Here is a 19258-nt window from a genome sequence, read left to right as displayed (position 1 = left end):
AAGGGACTTGGGGTGGCCAACAAAATACAGCAAAGTGCCGCATGCAGATAATACATAAATCTGAAACGATAAAAACCACGGAATTACAGCCACACACATACATAATTACAATGTAAAACATTAAAATTCATAAAATGGAGTTATAGCTGCAGATAAAAACAAGTTGTTTCAATTGACATAACCCACTGCCGACATGATGCCCACAATAAGTCCTCGGACTAATTCTTAAAAACCTATGTAAGATCAAAGGCTTGCTTAAAGAGCCATGATTTTAAGCTGGAATGGAAGGCTTGAAGGGTAGTCTAATTTCTTTAGGTAGGATATTCCAGAGCCGGGGAGCCACCACCGAGAAGGCCCTCTCTCTTGTCTCCACCAACCGTATTTGAGATGGTGGTGGGACTGAGAGAAGGTCCTCCCCAGCAGACCTCAATGCCCGCACTGGTTTATAGAAGGAGATATGGTCTCGAAGATAGGTTGGACCCGAAACGTAGGCAAGATAGACAGATAAGATTGAGCCTGGGCTTGATGCAAAGCTATTACAGACCTGTAACTCCAACAAACTCATGACGGCATGTAGGATGCCAACCATCAAGATTTTAATACGGTAGTTGTTTAATCGTTTTAGCTTATATCATCAGGTTTTTTTTTTATCTTGTAAAACTAAAACTCCTAAGATTCCATTGTATTGAGCCATGGAAATTAGTGGTGTCAAATAGCATTAATTCTGCAGTGTAGATGCAGTGTAGAAAGTGAAAGTGGGTTCAGCACACTAGAGTTTTTGATTAAATTCTGAACTAAAACTCGAGACACTTTTGCACCCTATAGCACACTGGATTATTTTTGGGCCTCAAGACCCTTTTTCCCCCATTGAGGAGAAGAGTATTTCTGAATATTCTCTCCACCGGAGCCTCTGACAGCCAATCAAGCGCAGGGCTGTCCTCCTTAATGTAGGACATGCAGCCCTCCCACCGCCTTGACAAGCTCTTTTCTTGGACAGCAGCGGAGAAATGTGAATAATTTACCAACCTTGGAGGAGAAAGAAGGAGAGGATTTATGGACTTTGACACTTATTAGGAGAGGAAATAATTCTCTCCTCTGCTCCGGGGCCAGGGATAGGCGCCTTGACGTGTGACTCAGCTCCAGTTTCCAAAGGCTCGCTCTTGTTGGAGACCCGCCAGCCTTTCTCCGGCCAAACAAGGATGGAGTGGTGACGTCCCAAATCCCATCCCTGGCGGGGCTTTCCAGCTGCATCTTCCCTCTATTTCTAGCAAACTTGGAATGCTTTTCCATGGGTCATCTCAAGATGGGAAATGAAGGTGCAAGTCATCAAGTTTCGGAGAGGCTCAGCTCCAAATAAGAGTTGGGTGCAAGTCTTCAACTCAAGTCGGAGTTGATGCAACCTGCAAACACTCTCTCACTATTTACGACAATGCTATGTGTTTTCATAAGTCCTGTGCTTAGTTCTATTTTAATGTTTGTGTGTTTATTTTAATTTAATTTACATATTTGGGTTAGCCTCATTTTGTTCTTCTTTGGGAGAGAAAAAGTGGAATATTATTATTATAATCCTTATTTCTATCACAACTTTCTCCCCATAGGGACTCAAAGTGATATAAATACTACTACTAAAGATAATACGGAGCCCCTGGTGGTGCAGTGGGTTAAACCGCTGAACTGCTGAACTTGCTGACTGAAAGGTTGGCGGTTTGAATTCGGGGAGCGGGGTGAGCTCCTGTTGTTAGCCCCAGCTTCTGCCAACCTAGCAGTTCGAAAAAATGCAAATGTGAGTAGATCAATAGGTACCGCTCCAGCAGTAAGGTAACGCAGTCATGCAGTCATGCTGGCCACATGACCTTGGAGGTGTCGGTGGACAACGCTGGCTCTTTCGAAAAAATGCAAATGTGAGTAGATCAATAGGTACCGCTCCAGCAGTAAGGTAACGGCGTTCCATGCAGTCATGCTGGCCACATGACCTTGGAGGTGTCTGTGGACAACGCTGGCTCTTTGGCTTAGAAATGGAGATGAGCACTAACTTCCCAGAGTTGGAAACAACTAGACTTAATGTCAGAGGAAAACCTTTACCTTTACCATACTAAAGATAATACTACTAATAATAATAATACTTAGCATCTTCTGCTCTGCTTTGGATCCATATTCTGATTAAAAGCAAGTGTTCTTGTTGTTGTTGTTATCATTGTTACTGTTAATTTTGTTGTTGTATTTATACTTTTTTCCCTAGAACTGGGGCCTCAAAGCAGTCCACAACTTCAAAAGTAGTTAAACACAGAGACACCCACGACTGCTGTTTCTTTCCACCGTCCTACTGAATTCAATGATACCTTGAAGGCAGTTATGTGCCATCCAAGAATTGCTGCAAAAGTCTACTAACACAACTGTAAACTGAACCCAGACATTGTGCCATGGCCTCAAACATACAGCTCTATGTGGAAAGGAATGCACACAGAAGGATAGAAGTGGAAAAGAGCCAAAAGGCAATCTGGACCAAGCTATCGTACAGGAATACCCAGTCAAAGCAACCCTGACAGACGGCCATCCAATTTCTGCTTAAAAACCTCTGTCACATATGGCGAAGCAAGCCAATCTTTCAAACATTGTGGGGAAACCTGGCTCTTTTCCATTAATTTCCTGATTACCGTGGTCACCTCCTCCTTGGCTGGGTGGATGTTGTAGCCCAGCTTGAGATGAGGCCCATTCAGCCAGTGCAAAGTGCATTTGCTTTGCCAGGAGACTCTGGGTTTGGGCCTGAGATGCAGCCAGAGTTTGTCTCAGTGGATTCTGGGACCAGAGACCGAATGGTTGCAAGCAGGCATTGTGAGCCACATTCCTCCCTGCAGTCAAGGCCAGATCTCCAGGTGCCAGATGGACATTCTAGTTTGGAGGAGGATAATGGGTTTGACAGGAAGGCAGCGATAACTCACCAGAGGAGGGAACAAGAATCTTTGCGAAGAAGCAAGCGTTTGCTTTTGAAGCAATCTAATGAGCAATTTTCTCATGGGAGAAAGGCCTTGGATCTTCCTTAAAATGCTTTACTTTCTCTGCCACGGCCAGAGGTGGCAACATTGCTTATTCAAGGAAGAAGGATCTTTGCTCCGTGTTCCTGTGCATTCCTGCAGCCGTGTATCTTGTTCCAAGTTCCAGCCTCGTTTTGGCCTGTGAATCCATTTGGATATTCCAGTGACTTTGCCGTTTGGTTTTATTTCTAGTCAAGACCCTTGCCTTGTGTTTCATCATTGACTTCATACCTTGGACTATCTTGGAGTTAATCCTGTACTCTAGTCTTATTTTCCTGTGGTTATTGTTGGACTCATGCCTTGGAATTAGTCCTGTTTGGACTATTCATGATACCTTTCTTGGGACCTACTGTATATACTCGAGTATAAGCCTAGATTTTCAGTCCTGTTTTAGAACTGAACCCCTCCTCCCTCAGCTTATACCTGGGTGAGGGTCCTGGTTAGCTTATATTCGTGTTGGCTTATACTCATGTATATATGGTACATTTATTATTATTGGTATTATTACATTTATTATTTTACTCTATTTATTATTGCATTTATTATTTGACTGTATTTGTTAGTCTTATTACGTTTATTATTTTACTCTATTATTCTTAAAAGGATACATAAGCACATTTACATTGAAGAAGATGAGAACGATGATTTAATCAAAGTTGGGAAGCCTCATCTTAAATTACAGTTTTATGTAAATATTCAAAAACATTTCACCTTCTGATGCCTGAATTAGTGTAATTTTATTGGCATCTATTTTTATTTCTGAAATTTACCACTCTCGGCTTATACTGGAGTCAATGTTTTCCCAGTTTTTTTGTGGTAAAATTAGGTGCCTCAGCTTATATTCGGGTCGGCTTATACTCGAGTATATACGGTATTTTAATATCCAGTTTTGGACTATGTTCTGTGAGTGACTTTTATAGACTCTTGCTTCCTGAATTTCAAGTATGTATCTTGCTTTGGTGGATTTAAACCCATTTTATTGACTCTGAACTTTGTTTTGCTTTTGCTTGCATATAACCTTTAATAAACAGCTTGCTTTCTTATATTCTGGGGCTCCAGTGTGGTTTTGAGGTCCTCAAAAGCAACTTCTCCAGTACTTTTCCCCTCTCCATCCCGGAGAAGGCAAAGCCAGAGGAGCCAAGGATAATTTGAGGCTTCTGCCTTCCTTCCTGCCAGCAAACTAACAAGGCCGGTCCTTGTCGGGGTTCTTGTAATGAGCGGATGTTCTGTCTCCGGACCTGTCCTGTCTCCGGCTTTTTGCAAGGACCTCAGCTCTCCTTGAGCTCTGACAACCCGAAGTTCTTCTTGAGAGGCTGACAGGGCTTGGCATGAGCCCCTGCCTCCTCGCTTGTTCCGGAGAGATTTTTCACAGCTGTCACTCGCAAAGTCCTGATGATGATGATCCATTTCTCTCCCAAGGCCTGAAACATCCATTGTGCAGCAGGAAGGTTTTTGCCTGACACAGAACGATTGCCAACCTGCGCTTCGATGCCAGGAAAGCTTGGATTTGGATCTATGTTCAGCAAAGGAGAAGGAGGCTTTGCTGGCTAAGGAATCAGTTTCAACTCTGCTCTGGGTTTTGGTTAGAACTTTAAAAATCTCAGTGCTATTTTAACATTTATAAATGCTGTTGATTTTAAATTGCATTGGTTTTTAATATTGTGAGTCATTTTGCAACTCAAACAAGCAATAACCACAGGATATTATTATTATTATTATTATTATTATTATTATTATTATTATTATTATTATTTTATTATGACACAGCAAACAAGATAGATATGCTGGATTTCATATCACAAAATCACAAGTCGAACACTTCCCAAGTGTCTAGGACTGTGTGATGTATTTTCGGATGATGCGCGCAGATCCCAGTCGGGTGGCCTTTTGCAGCTGGCAGATCGTAATTTTGTCAATGTCTATTGTTTCCAAATGCCGGCTGAGATCTTTTGGCACGGCACCCAGTCTGCCCATCACCACCGGGACCCCCTGCACTGGTTTGTGCCAGAGTCTTTGAAGTTCAATCTTGAGGTCCTGATAGTGGCTGAGTTTTTCCTGTTGTTTTTCGTCAATGCGACTGTCACCTGGGATGGCGACATCAATGATCCAAACCTTTTTCTTTTCCACAACTGTGATGTCTGGTGTGAGGTGTTTCAGAACTTATTATTATTATTATTATTATTATTATTATTTTATTGACACAAAGACATAGTATGACACAGCAAACAAGATCTATATGCTGGATTTCCTATCACAAAATCACAAGTCAAACACTTCCCAAGCGTTTAGGACTCTATGATGTATTTTCGGATGATGTGTGATTATTATTATTATTGACACAAAGACATAGTATGACACAGCAAACGAGATCTATATGCTGGATTTTGTATCACAAAATCACAAATTGAACACTTCCCAAGCGTTTAGGACTGTGTGATATACTTTCGGATGATGTGTGATGATTATTATTATTATATTAATTTATATCCCTCTTTATCTCCCCAAAGGGGACTCAAAACAACTTGACATAAAAGCATTAGTATACAATTTAAAAATATACAATATATAAACATTAAAACAGAATTAAACACAAACTACTACTACTACTACAAATGATGATGATAATAATAATAATCATCGTCATCATCATCATCCGAAAATACATCACACAGTCCTAACGCTTGGGAATTGTTCGACTTTGTGATTTTGTGATGTGAAGTCCAGCATATCTATCTTGTTTGCTGTGTCATACTATGTTGTTGTGCCAATAATAATAATAATAATAATAATAATAATAATAATAATAATAATAATATCCTTGCTCTTTTAGCACCTATGTTTTTAAACTGGTTTAATTTACATTTGTTTAATTCATTTATTATATGTATTCTTATGCTGCTTTTTCTGTCTTGAAAGAGGATCATAGTGGCAAACACTACAACAGATGCTGAAACAATACAATTTTGTGGATAATTATTTGATATTTTAATCTTTTGTATCTAGAGCATGTTATAACCATGCTTCTTTTAAAATGTATTCACCTAAACACCCCAAAGGCATCAGATTGCATCTGATCCTGGAAATTAAGCAGGGTCAGTCCAGGTTAATCTTTGGATGTTAGTATTAGTATTTTGAACTCGCCAGTATTCCTTACTGAAGAAAACTCTGTGAAATTCATTTAGTCACTTGAAGGGACACATATATATTGTTAGTTTTGAATAAAACGTTTGCAGCTGGCTAGTAACCAGCTGCAATAAATCACTACTGACTGAGAGGTCATGAGTTCGAAGCCCGGGTCAGGTTAAGCCCCCGACCATTAAATAGCCCTGCTTGCTGTTGACCTATGCAGCCCCGAAAAACAGTTGCATCTGTCAATTAGGGAAATTTAGGTACGCTTTATGCGGCAGGCTAATTTAACTAATTTACAACATCATAAAACTGCCAGCAAAACACGAGGAAAGGAATGAGGAAGTACAGCCACTAGTGGACAGTGAAGCAACAGCTCCCTCTGTGGTCAGAATCATGAAGCTGGAAAAAAATGTTAAATGCCTCTGTGTCTGTCTATATATGTTGTTTGTCTGTTGGCATTGAATGTTTGGCATATTTGTGTTCATTGTAATCCGCCCTAAGTCCCCTTCGGGATGAGAAGGGCGGACTATAAATACTGTAAATAAAAAAAAAATTATTTCCTCTTCTTTTTTTGTTATCCTTATCCTTTCCATGCTATGTCCATTCCTGGCACCAAAGCCATTTGGGGACAATGCACAGTGGCTCTTTTTGCAATTGCAAGAAGTCAAGCAACACAATGAAGGCACTGAGGGATTCTAACACATCATCCATGAATTGCACCTATATGTGAAATGCCTGTGTGGAACTCATGTCATTAATCTTTCTGCGATGCAGCAGCTAAAAAACTGCAACTGCATTCTTAGTGATATAGCGATATAACACCAACACCAGCCAATGTTAGGTAATCAGCATCTGGAACAGTGCAGCAGGAAAGAGCTTTCCTGTCATTGGGATGGTGAATCCATGATGGGTTTTAATCTGAACTAATTTTCCTGATGCCAGATTGGTGATAGGGTTCAGAACTTTGAACAGCACCACTTGTTGCAGCATTATAAAAATGACTGCATGGCAATAGGAAAAATGTGTTACCGTGTGGGACCCAATTATGGGTTGTGTGAGTCAAGCAAGAATAGGTGGACATCCAGTTGAATAATAGAAACATGGGATCATAGACACAGAGAGTTATAAGAGGCCCCCAAAGGCCATCCAGTACAACCCCCTTCTGCCAGGCAAGAGGACACAATCCAAGCGCTCCTAACAGATGGCCATCCAGCTTCTGTCTAAAAACCTCCAGAGAAGTGGACTCCACCATACTCTGAGGCAGCACCAGATCCCACTATTGGACACCTCTTACTATTAAGACATGCTTAAGTGGAAACCTATTGTTCCATTTCCTACTCTCCAGAGCAGCAGAAGCAAGCTTGCTCCTTCCTCAACATGACATCTTTTCTAATATGTAAACATGGCTATCACACCCCCTTCTCAGCCTTTTCCCCTCCAAACTAAACATCCCCAGCTCTATAAGCAGCTCCTAGGGGCCGGGCTGTGGCGCAGCTGGCTAGTAACCAGCTGCTATAAATCACTACTGACCGAGAGGTCATGAGTTCGAAGCCCGGGTCGGGTTAAGCCTCCGAACATTAATAGCCCCGGCTTGCTGTTGACCTATGCAGCCGCGAAAGACAGTTGCATCTGTCAATTAGGGAAATTTAGGGACGCTTTATGCGGGAGGCTAATTTACAACACCATAAAACTGCCAGCAAAACACGAGGAAAGGAATGAGGAAGTGCAGCCATGACTGGACGGTGAAGCAACAGCTCCCCCTGTGGCCGGAATCGTGAAGCTGGAAAAATGTTAAAAATGCCTCTGAGTCTGTCTACTGTATGTTGTTTGTCTGTTGGCATTGAATGTTTGCCATATTTGTGTTCATTGTAATCCGCCCTGAGTCCCCTTTGGGGTGAGAAGGGTGGAATATAAATACTGTAAATAAATAAATAAATTTCTAACCCTGTGATCATTTTGGCTTCCCTCCTCTGGCTTGTTTGTATCTGTCTTGAACTGTGCTGCCCAGGACAACATCCCTTTCCAAACCGCAGCCCCAGGATACTCACGGAGACAGACGTTGGTGGTGAAAAGGTGCAGGAAGGTCTCGCACTCCTCTTGCCTGTTGCCACTGGCATTGCAAGTGCACCACGGGGCTATGTTCGAGGTCGAGTTGTCAATGTAATTTGGGGTGATGGGACTACCTGCCATGGGGACCAAGGGTGAGGAGGGAAGAGAGTAAAAGTAGCTGTCAGTTGGCAAAAATCAATGGAGAGCAAATACCATGGTTTGAATTCCCTAGAGCAAGGCTTACTGCCTTTTTCCACTTGGGACCCCTTTCCACTGGAGAACCATTTACGTGACCCCAGGTATATAGGCATATAAAATAGATATAAAAATTAAACATGTACTCATAACAAACAGGCTGATTTTCCTTTTTGTGAAATATAGCTGAAGCATTTTCTGCAGAATCAACTGTAAATGTTGCACAACAAACTCGTGTAAATGTCTACAACAGCCACTAGGTGGCATTCAGAAAACCTTTCCTGTTACCAATTGAGCAAAGGGGACCCCAATTGAGGTCTGGACCCACAATTTAAGAAGCAGTAGTATGAAGTAGCACTCCCATGACTAATTTATATTAATGGTTTCTATATATTCACTATTGTGGTTTTGAGTAGAATTTGAAATATCAGCCCTACTGTATCTCCCAGGTTGGACACAAAGCTACACGAGGCTTGAAACCAAGCAGAAAGCAAACAGACAAGAAACAATAACTTTGGCCAAAGGATCTACCAGACCCTAGCATTGTTTCCAGTCCAACCTACGCAAGATAGATAAAGTCTCTTCCAAGATTCAGGATTTTGCAGAACTTCAGAGCTACATAGACAAAGTGTGCATGAGAACTATCTCATGCATATGTGGCCACCCTTATCTCAGGCCTTTGTGACCATCACAGAATGTATCCATTGTTATTTAAAAGGACATTTTCAGAGTTTGGCACTGTGTGTAGCTATAGCATGTAGTTATTGGCACGTATTATTGCAGTTACTGCATTTCTCGCATAGCACAAATGCCAGCTCAGTAAACATTATAGGCCATGGGGAGATGTCAGCTGTTGACAGTGATCAGGCTCACTAAAACAGATTGCATATAACTGAATCTTGAATTCTTACTTTACAACAAGCAGTAGCACTATTAACATAATCATAAACACCCTCTAATCCTGCTTTACGACATGGTGGAAACATCAGCCTGCTGTGCCTTGACTGATAGGAGAACAGAGTCCCATTGCTCACAGCAGCTGCTGCCTAATAAAGCAAGATAGAGTAGTGTTAGGTCAATAATGGACTGCTAGATAGGAATGCACTGACTGTAACCCCATTGTGCATTACTAGTTGGAAAATACAGTTCTAATGGACATGTGGTCACATACCCACTGAAGGGTTAAGTTGGTGGTGACATGGAACTGGAGGGACAGGAAAAGAAGCTGAGTTATAAACATGTAACAGACATGATCATTCACTGTTGTCCCTGTTTGATTACAAGAAGCTGTGGGTATACAGTAAAAGTAGGCAGCAAACATGTGCTCTCTCTCTCTCTTGACATAATTCTAGCTTCTCGTTGTACATCTGTTGCTAATATTGTAATCTATGCCATGAGTATATCTCTGTATATGCCATTGACTCATAGGAAATCAGGGGATCCTGATGTATGTGTATATAGCTGTACATAAAGCAATGAGTCAAATTTAAAGCCTCCTCTGTGAGTTTTAGATGAAAACCAGAATCAAAGTGGTTTCTTAAAACAGTGAGCAACACAAGGTCAGGCTGTGCAGTAAAAAAAAACTCTGCTGACTACTGATAAAGGACTCTGCAATGTTTGGGTTGCTTTTTAATAGTTTGCCTCTGAGACAATCAGTCCGGTACCTAGCATAGGGAGGATGTGATTGAGGAAGGAGAAAACTATAAACCTATCTGGATTTTCTGACAAGAAGTTCAGCTGGGAGATGTTACTTAGTGAAGAATAAGGATGTGATTAGTTTAGTTAAGTGAAGGTGCTTCTACAGTGTAGAATTGATGCAGTTTGACACCATTTTATCTGCTATGGCTAAATGCTATGGAATCCTGGGAAATGAAGTTTGGTGAACCATCAACACTCTCTGCATTTTATTTGTGCCTGTTGTTCAGTGAAAATCATATGCGGAGAGAGTTTTCTGCAAACGATTTCAGGATTTGAAGGCTGAGTCCTGTTTCTGGGTGGGAAATGTCTCCGGATTCACTATTCCTAAACAGCACTAGGAACATGGTTCGTAGGATAGCTGGTGGTAAATTGGACACTCTTTAGGCCCAGAGTTTATCCAAAATATGTTTTGCACTGAAACTCCCAGAATCCCAGCATAGACAATACTGTCCAGGGATTGCGACATATTATGGGTCCCAGTCTGGGAGAAAAGCAGCACACCAGTGCAGCACATCAGATAATAAATCAATAAATCAGTACATTTAATTCCCTTAAAGTAACTTGGTTATGCTCTGTGCAAGTCTTGAACCCCTTTGAGGATGGAAAAGAGCCCGATTGCCCATCTCTGAAGCTGGACTACGGCATGACAACCCAATCACGCTGGAAGATGGGTTTTGCTGCAGCGTTGGAGAGGTCAGCAGCAAAAGCGAGATTCAAGGGCTTTGGGGAAAAACCTGCTCCTGTCGGCATTACGAAGATCCATGTCTTCCTGCAAACATTGCGCTCTGAATAAGATCTTTGATCTGATTTGGTGTAATTGCTTCTGCACTCGACTCTGAAATCTGTTCGGGATGTAGAATTGGATTCTGGGCACATGCTGCAGCCCGGCAGGTCAACCGTGGGTTTGAGAGTGCCAAATAACAACCACCATTTGTATTTACTAAAAGCAAGCATTGGACTAAATACAGCATTAGAGTTGTGCCCCATTGTGCTTTGAAAAAGCATTGGAAGGGACAGAAAAAATATGCAATGAGGGCTATGTTGTAGATCACAATCTCATACCATAGAAATGAGCTATAGCAGACATGGGCAAACTTCAGTCCTCCAGGTGTTTTGGACTTCAACTCCCACAATTGCTAACAGCCGGTAGGCTGTTAGGAATTGTGGGAGTTGAAGTCCAAAACACCTGGAGGACCCAAGTTTGCCCATGCCTGGTCTAAAGCATGGTATCAACATTGCATAGGTATGATCTATGGGATGGGATCAAACAGCCAGGCATAGAAGTGGTTTAAATCCAAACTTTCTGAAATCTATCCAAATTTGCTGAAGCTAGTTTGGTCTAAGATTCAGCATGATTGAAAGTAGGTTTGAAGTTTAGGAAGACCTACCCATGGTGCTGAAAATAACATCTGTCCAAAGTGTTGGAATCATTTCAAAGACCTATCCATGGTGCTCGAGCTAGTTTTGATTTAAATTTCAGCACTATGGACAGCTACTTAAAAAGCTTGGTTTAACCCAAGGGCAAACTCACCACCTCGATCCCATGGAAACAACTATGCCCAAGGGTCATATTAATGTGATCTTAATTTTTCTGTGCAACTGAAAACCACCCCAATTTTTGAAATGACTTCCATCTACATACCTATGATCCCAGTATAGGCTAACAAACACGCTGCGTAGTTTTCTCTCTGGCATCCTGTGGCTGACTGTGTGGACGGTTGGCAATTATACTGCAACTCAGCATAACGGGATCTGAGGAAAAAAGGAAAAAGTACAAAAGAAAATGGGTTTAATTAATTATCGTACTCAGTTCAGCACATACAAGAGTTAAGACCCATCTCACCCCCCAGTCCCCAAAGGTAATGTTTGCAGAAGTATTGACGATAATGGCTCTTGGAGCCAAAGATCCTGGTTTCATAGCAATGGGAATTTTTCTGAGTGAGAAACTATGGAGCAAAGTCCCAAGTAGCAGTAAAAAAAAACTGTATGAGAGGTCCAGCCAGCTATGATCATTTGCTCTCTCCATCCCAATTGCCTGGGCCTCAGAGAGAGAGAGAAGAGGTTGGCACATGTCCATCATGGCTAGGCCATGTCCATCCCAACTGCCATGGTCCTGGCCTCAGAGAGAAGAGACAGGCACAGTTCCATCATGCCTACCTATACGTTTCCGGTCCCAATTCAAGGTGCAGGCCATGTGGATGTTCTGGTGTGCCTTTGAGTAAGTAGTCTCACAAGATACTCAGCCTAACTATACCTCACTTCCAACTACTGCACTTTATCACAGTCCCTGTCCTATAGATTTTAATGTTATTACTGACATGGCTTCTCACCATACTTAATGCCTGTCTGACACCATCAATTACGCCCTACCCAGGTTTCTACACAAACTCTGACCCCCTGAATTTTCAGTAACTATTATTATTCAGGTTATGAACTGCTGCTGATGTTGTTTTATGTGGATATAATGTTTTTAAATTGCAGATTGTGTTTTAACCCATGCTTGATCAGGCTTGTCCCCATGTGAGCTGCCCGGAATCCCTTCAGGGAGATGGAGGCAGGATACAAAAATAAAGTCATCATCATCATCATCATCATCATCATCATCATCATCATCATCATCATCATCATCGACACAAAGACACAGTATGACACAGTAAATGAGATCTATATGCTGGATTTCACAAAATCACAAGTTGAACACTTCCCAAGTGTCTAGGACTGTGTGATGTATTTTCGGATGATGCGTGCAGATCCCAGTAGGGTGGCCTTTTGCAGTTGGCAGATCATAATTTTGTCAATGTTTATTGTTTCCAAATGCCGTCTGAGATTTTTTGGTGCAGCACCCAATGTGCCGATCACCACTGGGACCACCTGCACTGGTTTCTGCCAGAGTCTTTGCAGTTCCATCTTGAGGTCCTGAGAGCGGCTGAGTTTTTCCTCTTGTTTTTTGTCAATGTGACTGTCACCTGGGATGGCGACATCAATGATCCAAACCTTTTTCTTTTCCACAACTGTGATGTCTGGTGTGTTGTGTTCCAGAACTTTGTCAGTCTGGATTCAGAAGTCCTACAGTATCTTTGCGTGCTCATTTTCCAATACTTTTGCAGGTTTGTGATCCCACCAGTTCTTTGCTGCTGAGAGGTGGTACTTGAGGCATAAGTTCCAATGAATCATTTGGGCCACATAGTTGTGCCTCTGTTTGTAGTCAGTCTGTGTGATTTTCTTACAGCAGCTGAGGATGTGATCAATGGTTTCGTCGGTTTCCTTGCACAGTCTGCAGACTGTGAAATCATCATCATCATCATCATCATCATCATCATCATCATCATCATCATCATTAAGTCCAGAAGTAAATTGAAAGTCTTATCTCCTTCCCAACCACTACTGCTCTGGCCTCAGAGGGAGAGAAGAAAAGGCAGGCACAGTTCCTTTATGGCAAGGCCCAGAAGCAGATGAAAGGCCCTCTCACCATTCCAACTGCCATGGCCCTGGCCTTGGAAGGAGAGAAGCAGCAGCAGATTAAGCCCCATCATGCCTTAGGCCAGAAAGAAATGAGGCCCTCTCTTTATCCCAATTGCCCTGATTCTCAGAAAGAGAGAAGAAGAGATAGACACAACTCTATCATGTTTTGGCCCATCCATCTTTCATCCATCTCAACTGCTTTGGCCACAAAGGGAGAGAAGCAGAAGCAGGCTGAGCTCTAACATGCCTAGGTCAGGAAACTGATGATAGGGCCTTCCTCCAACCCATCTGCCACTGCCATGGCCTTGGAGGGAGAGTTGGGCAGAAATCCACCATGCCTTGACCCAGGAGCAAATGAAAAGCCTTCCACGATCCCAACTGCCACTGCCCTGGCCTTGGGAGGAAAGAAGAAGAAAAGGCAGGCTCACATCCATCATTAGATTTATCATGGACTATAGAAAGAACAGACCAGAAATCCAGCCCTTGGTCATAAATGGAGACCAAGTGGAGCAGGTGACAATTTCAACTTCCTGGAGTCATTGTGACCTGGGGCAGTGTTCATGCGGCAGCATTGGTGAAGAGGGCCCAGCAGATACTCTACTGTCTAATAACTTAATAAGCCCCACAGCCTTAAGAAAGCTCAGAGCATTTTTGGGGATCCATCTCACCCAGCATATTTTTTTTTAATTACTAGCTGTGCCCGGCCACGCGTTGCTGTGGCAAAGTGTGGGGGTATGGGAAATAAAGTACAGTATTGAGGAATTGGTGGTAGTTAGTACTGTATATGTTATTTCCTAAAGCTTGTGAATATACAATATTTCTGGTTGTTCCTTTTTTTGTCTGTTGGAGGCAAGTATGAATGCTGCAATTAGCCAGAATTATTTGCATGTAATGGCCTTTCAGCTTCAAAACCTGGCTGCTTCCTCCCTGGGGGAATTTTTTGTTGAGAGGTGTTGGCAGGTCCTGATTGTTTCATGTCTGGAATTTGCCTGCTTTCAGAGTGTTGTTCAGAGTGAACCCTGCCTGTCCCCAGGGTGCCATTGTGGCTGAGGGGGTTGCTACGACATGAAGGGGGTGGGGCCTAAAGGGGGCAAGGCCTAACCTTCTGACTGGCAGCCAGGGGGAGAATGGCTCTTCCTCGTCCTCTGTAATTTGGAATTTATTTTTCTAGTTTTTTTATTGAAAGACATAGATGGGATGACTATGTCTTTTCTGGCCAAATTTGGTATGATTTGGTTCAGTGGTGTTGTTGTTCACTTCATGGGAAAAACGCACATTACATTTATATATATATATATATAGATTACCACCTGGCAGATGGTACAGGGTGACAAAGGCAAGGACAAACAGACTGAGCAATAGCTTTTATCCTAGAGTTGCAACTATATCGAATGATATCCATGGCTTCGCATTGATGTGTTGATATGGTAGTGGCGTGATTGTGGAGGGATGGGCGTGTTGTTTTGTGGTGTGTGTTTTGAAAAGCATTTAATTTCGTTGTACAATGTACAATGACAATGGCATTATTCTATTCCAGACACAGAAGCAGATAAATAGCCAGGAGCAGGCAGCACCTGCTGGACTTCTTCCTTTCCTTATTGCCATTTGTTTTTTCTTGAGCGTCAGGTCTTATTTAGTTTATAAACCTGCAGGTTTATAACTCTCCAATTAGCCATTCGAGTGCTGCTCTGAGACCCTTTGTGGATGAAGAGCAGGGTTATAAACACTCCAAATAAAAACTAAATAAAGGCTCCCTTAATTTCTCTCAAACTTTCTCTGAGGGATTAAATACTCCAGAGTCCAGATCCTATCTGAGATTGGAAGCTAAGCAGAGTCGGACCACCAACGAATCCCAGGTGCTGCAGGCTCTATTTCAGAGGAAATGACTGGAAAAAGCACCTTGGAGTATTCCTTGCCTAAGAAACCTTGTGAAATTTATAAGGTTGCCATAAACTGACAGGCGAGAGTGCACACACACCTTTTCTCTATCAGAGTGTGATGGAATGGAAGAAAAACAGAAAACCCCTCCTTGCAAAGTCTTGTGTGTACACTACCGAAAGAGGACAGTTTTTTGGTTAGAATTTGCATATGTTAATTTCTATGTCTAGAGGCAAATGTAGAAATAATAGCAGTACTTTAAATAGAAATACACTAGCCTAAATTTTGCATGGAGGTTGCTTAGTGCTAAATCTGCAGATGTCAAGCTAATACATAAATGGTGCCAGTCAGCTTTCAGGGATGAGCAAAATGAAGGCATTTCTCCCAAATAAGTATCCCTCCCTCGCCAATTACATTTTCTCATAGTTCCCAGATTTCTAGTATTGGAGAAAGGGAAACACGGAACAGTTTCCATACCCTAAAACATTTCTATTTTCTGCATTCTCGTTCTTTTTGTCACTTGTGTCTACCTTCTTTCTTTTGGAGGCCTTAACTGTAGTTCCAACATTGAGAGCTGGAAGAAAATGTCATTTCAGAAGCACAGATCTTATTTTGATGGGTATCATATTCTCACTTTCTCTACTTTTCTTTAACTGATGCAAATGAGCCAAGTAACCAAAATTTCAGCAGAATATGCAATCAAATAGGCACCACATGGGTAACATGACTTTCCCCAACTTTGAAATGAATGCTAGGATTTTCCGTTGGACAAAAACGCTCAACCACTCCCATGGAGAAAATGTATCAGTGTCGAGGAAAATAATGGAATTGTGGTCAATAAGACTCAAAAATTGAGAAAGACTCAATTGGTCACCTATATGATAACTATGGGTGATATTTCTTAAGTCTGTTTTTTGAAATTGGTTAAAAATGAAAAAGGAATTTCAAAGAACTCTTTTCATCAAGGTTTTGGGATGCTTAAAAAGCTTCTTTTTCATTTCCCCCCCTAGAATTTTCAAATATTCATCTCGTTCCTATTGCAAAAGCATGTGAGCTGAGAGTATTCATGTACAATTGCCCAGTGTGTGCAAATCCACTTTGCCAACCTGGAACTGAAGGTGGTTATTCTGCAGCTTACAAAACGCCCAATTATTTCTGTAGGTAGTCAAGAAATCAGAAGATATTGCTCCAGTGGTCCACAGAAACCGAGTCAATGAAAGAATGCATGTAAAATGGGCCCGAAATACTGGGCATTTGATCCAAATAGAACACTGGGGAAAATTTTGGAACAAAAATTTAAATGTACATATTATTTCTACTAAAATGAGAATTGGTACAAGATGATGCACCTTTCACAGGATTTGGAACATCAATTGAGTTTAGAACATCAACAAGTCCCAGGTGTCTCTGGCAGCGAGTCAGAGGAGTCTTCCTTAGATAGAGATATAAGGTTAAGGTTAAAGGTTCATCATCCCAGACGTTGGCAAGCGCGTGGGAATTCAAGGACAAAGAAATGCTTTCTTGGCTTGTAAGCATGTGTAAATAAGGGAGAAAGAGGGAAAGATTTCAGACGAAGCAATGTTGATTTTGGAAGCATAGCTCCTGCTTTGTCTAAGCTCATAGAAAAGGATTCTTGCATTTGTTCATGCCTGGAACCTGTATTTCGGATTATACTCTAAAGTTCATGTTGTCCTGTTTTCAGGACTGATTTCCTATATCAGAGACTTGGAATTATATTCTGCAAATAGTATTTACCTCTGGATTATTACCTTTTTGACTGACTGCCATTGCATTTGAAATATTGCTTTCTTTACTCCTTTTTATTCAGACTTTGCTGTCTTTTATCAATAAACTGTTTAAACCTAGTCTGCTGTGGTGGAGTGTGTGTTAAGAGCAAGGTGAACCAGTGCTGAGGTGCAACAGGTTTGAGCTTTGGAGTAGGACTCTGGAGACTTGGATACAAATCCCCACTTAGCCATGGTAACCCATTGGATGATCTTTGGACAAGTCACACTCTCTCAGCCTCAGAGGAAGGCAAAGGCAAAGCTTCTCTGAACAAATCTTGCCAAGAAAGCCTACTGAGAGTCACCTTAACATCACCATAAGTCAGAAACAGCAACGAAGTCCCATCAAGGAAGCCACAACCCCTGAATCTGCAAAACCTGAGCAGGGCTGTGAATAACCGCCTGGCTTGGAGGCCACTCATTGATTGGTTTCATAGGTCAAAGTCATCTTGAAGGCAATTAACCACCAACGTCTGTATGGGAACTTACTCAGGTGCAAGACAACAGCAGGATTGTGACCGTGATGTATGTTTCTTATTCCCTGATGCGGCATCACCAAGGACAGTAATCCCCACCAAGTAATTGCAATTCGCTGATAAATCAAGTTGTCTCAAGACCAAGGGGGAGTTTAAGTCACAGCCTTTTCCTCAACTCTTTTCTCTTCTGGCAAAAGGAAGGACAAAAGAACCATATGTTTTTGCTCTCTCTTCCGAGGCCTGGGATTAATGCTGACCCTGGGCTGCCTCTTCTCAGGCCAATTGATCGGCTGCAAATCAAAGAGTGCGGCACAGCCTTGGGATCGGGTAAAGGCTCCCTTATCATCTGAGATCTGGAGGGAATGGATCCCCAACCCACAGCTTGGGCACAAAGCCATATGGCCTGCCTGGGACCTGGTGGGCTTCCTTCTTCTCACAGCTACAATGATGATGAAGAGTTGTGTGTCTGGTCTGCAGTTTATAAACCTAAATCCTACTCTTAGATGTGTCAACATTGGCCCAGCAACTGTACTCACCTTCCACACCCACTTGGCACAAGTGATACCTGTGACCTCACTTGTTGATTTCAAGCTAACTTTTGGTCTTGGAACTTCCTGGAGAAAGGCACCAGCTCACAGGAAGGGAGGCGCATATGCACAGGCAAAGCTACATAGGCAATCGTTTACTATTTTCTGGCTTATGGTCCCTACACTAGCAGTCTTCATGGCGCACAGTTTCTGGTGAGTATCTTGTATTTCCTGTTTTACATAGGCTTTGCTCCAATTATGTCAAAATTGGGAGATAACTTGAATTTGCTTGAAACCCTGGAGTATCCAGAGGCATCTGAACAGCTGGATTAGGTCCAATTTGGCTTCCATGTTGGACGACAGGATTCAAATCCCTGCTTGACAATTGAAACGCATTGGGTGACCTTAGGCAAGTCATAGATTCTTAGCATCAGAGGAAAGCAAAGGTAACCCATCTCAAACAAACATTTGAAAGAAAACCTTATGGTACTTTGATATTTGGATTGCTATAAGTTGGAAGTGACCTGAAGGCATGCAACAACGGCAACCAAAGGTTCCTCGCCAAGCTAGAAATGGCTTCTGGAACCTTATCTGATGCCTCCGAAGAGGCGCAATTACAGCAAGAACTTAACACTCGATGTTGTTCCAGTCTCCTAGTGACACTACATTCAAAATGTAATTGGATGTCTTTTTTCGCTGAGAAATGAAAAACCCAACAATGGATCCAACATCACTGTTGTGTAGTCACTCTTCCTGGTTTAAGATGTCCTCCCGCTACATCCTCAACATTGCAAAGCATAGGACAGTTTCGCAAAAATGCAACAACTGCATGACTGTGTAGTTTGTGGGAAATAGAAAAAACACTGTATGCATGTACTGGGTAGGGAAAACATGGGCAAGAAGTGGGGCTGCACAGAAGACTGCTCACAGCATTTCACATCATCAAAGTTGCAGCTTTGTGCAATTGTGGCAAAGTGTGGAAGTGATCGTTCCAGTAAGAATATGTTTCTATTTACTAAAACCACACA

At 42.1% G+C, this 19258-nt stretch overlaps 1 protein-coding gene across 2 annotated transcripts in view; it reads right to left on the bottom strand.

Annotated features, from left to right (window-relative positions):
• The window catches only part of gfra4 (GDNF family receptor alpha 4), a 223647-nt gene that overhangs the window by 23104 nt on the left and 181285 nt on the right, over window positions 1–19258 (bottom strand). For both annotated transcript variants that reach the window (XM_008117828.3, XM_016996293.2), the window contains exons 5-6: window positions 11746–11855; window positions 8210–8344 (exon numbers count right to left, since the gene is read on the bottom strand). In XM_008117828.3, coding sequence (XP_008116035.1) covers window positions 8210–8344; window positions 11746–11855 — 245 coding nt within the window. The remainder of the gene's footprint in view (window positions 1–8209; window positions 8345–11745; window positions 11856–19258) is intronic.

Source organism: Anolis carolinensis, chromosome 5 (genome assembly GCF_035594765.1).
Source record: "Anolis carolinensis isolate JA03-04 chromosome 5, rAnoCar3.1.pri, whole genome shotgun sequence".
NCBI classification, from domain to species: Eukaryota; Metazoa; Chordata; class Lepidosauria; order Squamata; family Dactyloidae; genus Anolis; species Anolis carolinensis.
Note: the sequence above shows the minus strand (reverse complement) of the source record. Positions and strands in the feature narration are given on the sequence as shown.